The sequence below is a fragment of the Parasteatoda tepidariorum genome, chromosome X1, assembly GCF_043381705.1.
Source record: "Parasteatoda tepidariorum isolate YZ-2023 chromosome X1, CAS_Ptep_4.0, whole genome shotgun sequence".
Classification (NCBI taxonomy): Eukaryota; Metazoa; Arthropoda; class Arachnida; order Araneae; family Theridiidae; genus Parasteatoda; species Parasteatoda tepidariorum.
Genome location: NC_092214.1, coordinates 4,926,208 through 4,928,578, shown reverse-complemented (window position 1 = coordinate 4,928,578; position 2,371 = coordinate 4,926,208). Strand labels below are relative to the sequence as shown.

The window sequence follows — 2,371 nt, the reverse complement described above, 5'->3', positions numbered from 1 at the left end:
AGAAGAAAGAATATGTACATTGTATGGTATGCAGCATGCAGGGATAATGCATTTCATAAAAATTTGGCGACCCCCAAAAAACTTCTGGCGACCCCCACAGGGGTCGCGACCACTAGTTTGCGCACCACTGTTATAGTGCGTCTAATAATTTGGCCAGGGACTGTAAATATTTTTTTAAAAATAAGTGATTACTTGTTATCATTAACGATTTTGAACTAAGTTTTAACTGACATAAATAGTTTTTTAGATATTCATCACTGATTTTTAGTTTTTTCAAAACTGTTTGCGCATTTTGTGACTTGGGTTTTCTAAATTTCATTTTCTTCAATGCTCGCTAAACAGAAGTTTCTACAATTATGGTTTTCAAAAATACCTTAGTTCATTAAGAATTTGTTAAGAATTTAAAATCGCAAAATAATTTCATGTCTAAAAACAAAACCTTGAAACAAATGTGTTATTTTTTTTACAATTTGTTTTTTATTTTATTTGATTTCAGGCTACAGTCACATTACTGGAGAATTTAGACATTATAATGAAGAAAACTCCAAAAAGTGATATTAAAGCCGACGTTCTTCCTATGCTGTACAGCGCTTTTGAATCGACTACCCCTCAAATTCAGGTGAGACAGTATTTATAATCCTCTGACTTCTCACTATTTTGAACAAGATTTAAATCTTTCTCGCAAAAAAGAAGGTAGTTAATATTTATATAATTAACGAACTGAGACAAAATGATACTTTTATGTATACAATTTCGTGCTCAAAGTGGTACCTTTAGAAAAACTAAGCTTCATTGTGAAGTTCTAAAACCGTCAATATCAACAGCTGGCTTATTCGCAGTCAAGCCTTTAAGAATTCAAGTAAATTTGAAATTTAAAACTACTTCTTTTTTGCAGATAACATACAGGATAGTTAGTGAAATAAATTTCACAGTAAACAACAGAACAGCTGGAAGACATAAAGCAAATATGTTCAAGTAGGGCATAAAATAGTAGATATAAAACAATACAATGGGCATAAAACAGTAATTTATTATGCATGGTCATTGATCTAAAGTAAATCATTTTTATAACTACTTGAACATTTTATAACTACTTTTTTAACTACTAACTTATAACTACAGCAATTAAGTGTACATTCGACACTAAGACACTACCAATTAGACTAAGACACAAATTCATTACTACACTTTTGACACTAAGAATTTACACCGTAACTAGAAGATGAGGTACTTTTACTGCCCACTTTTTTCATAACTACATTGAATTACACATTTTTGCGAAATAAAGTAAGAAATTTCACAACAGCCAGTTATAGGCCAATGGTGAAATCGAGGTAAAGCTCCACAACTTCATAAACAACAGAATGATGTTGGTATTATGGTCAACACTGTGGTCGTATGTGACGAGCTGGTACAAATCGACTTTAAGTTGGAGAGGGGAGCTTTCAGCCACTACCAGGGATAGAACCCCGGTCCTTTCCAATGACAGCTCAATGCCTTAACCGCTGTACTCTACCACGGTTCATTGAATGATATATATCTATTTAAATATCAAACACAATGTTTAAAAACACAATGTTTCTTTTTATGAAATTTTTGTATATTATTGCTTACATCAGAAAATAGTTTGATAAAATATGGTACATTGACATGTTTAAAATCGTCTTTCACGTCAAAAAGTCTACGTCAAAAAAGGCATTTTATTTCCACAACTGAGGTTTCAATAAATGCTACATATTTTTAAACATAAAATTCGCCTTTCAAGTTTCATCATAGCATTTAAGAAAATGTAACTATTATCGTGAAACATGTGAAACTTTATTCAGTTTTATTCGAAATGCAAGCAATATCAAATATTTATCAATGTTATTCTTTAACAAAACTGCAATCGAAACTGTCAACTTCGTTTATTTCTCTCTGAATTTTTTAGTTTTCCCTGGAGCTCAACAGTGTGAAAAACAAAGTAAAAGACAGAAAACTTTAAGTCTCATAGAATTTCAAGTACCGATAGAACAAAAGTGATAGCTTGTGTTTTCCAAAATGGTCGTCAACCTGTGTGAAGAAAATCCAATTCCTCTCTTTAGAGCTTTTTGTTTCATTTTATCAGCTTTCATTTTCCACGTGGACGTTGAAAAATGTGACGCTTTTTTCAACTATAGGCGTGTAAGCTTTGCGAATTCCCGATTCGTCGTGAAAGATGATAACTTTTGTTTTTCTGAAGAAAAGAAAAAGAATCTATAATAAGACCTTTCAATGTATGTTCCTAAGAGTAAAGATTTAAGAAGAAATATTTGCTTTGAAAAAAATACAGAACATCTTTTGTTGATGAAAATAAAACATTTCTAACCCTAAGAATGCCTTTTAATATATA

At 31.3% G+C, this 2,371-nt stretch overlaps 1 protein-coding gene and 1 long non-coding RNA gene across 6 annotated transcripts in view; one reads left to right on the top strand and one right to left on the bottom strand.

The window, feature by feature from the left end:
* Positions 1-2,371, top strand: part of LOC107440096 (SCY1-like protein bma) — an 811,210-nt gene that overhangs the window by 753,988 nt on the left and 54,851 nt on the right. For all 4 annotated transcript variants that reach the window (XM_071187972.1, XM_071187971.1, XM_071187973.1 and 1 more), the window contains one exon: positions 497-619. In XM_071187972.1, the coding sequence (XP_071044073.1) occupies positions 497-619 (123 nt within the window). The remainder of the gene's footprint in view (positions 1-496; positions 620-2,371) is intronic.
* The window catches only part of LOC139427147 (uncharacterized), a 24,718-nt gene continuing 22,916 nt past the window's right edge, over positions 570-2,371 (bottom strand). For both annotated transcript variants that reach the window (XR_011638305.1, XR_011638306.1), the window contains exon 3: positions 570-2,215. This is a non-coding gene — a long non-coding RNA (uncharacterized lncRNA). The remainder of the gene's footprint in view (positions 2,216-2,371) is intronic.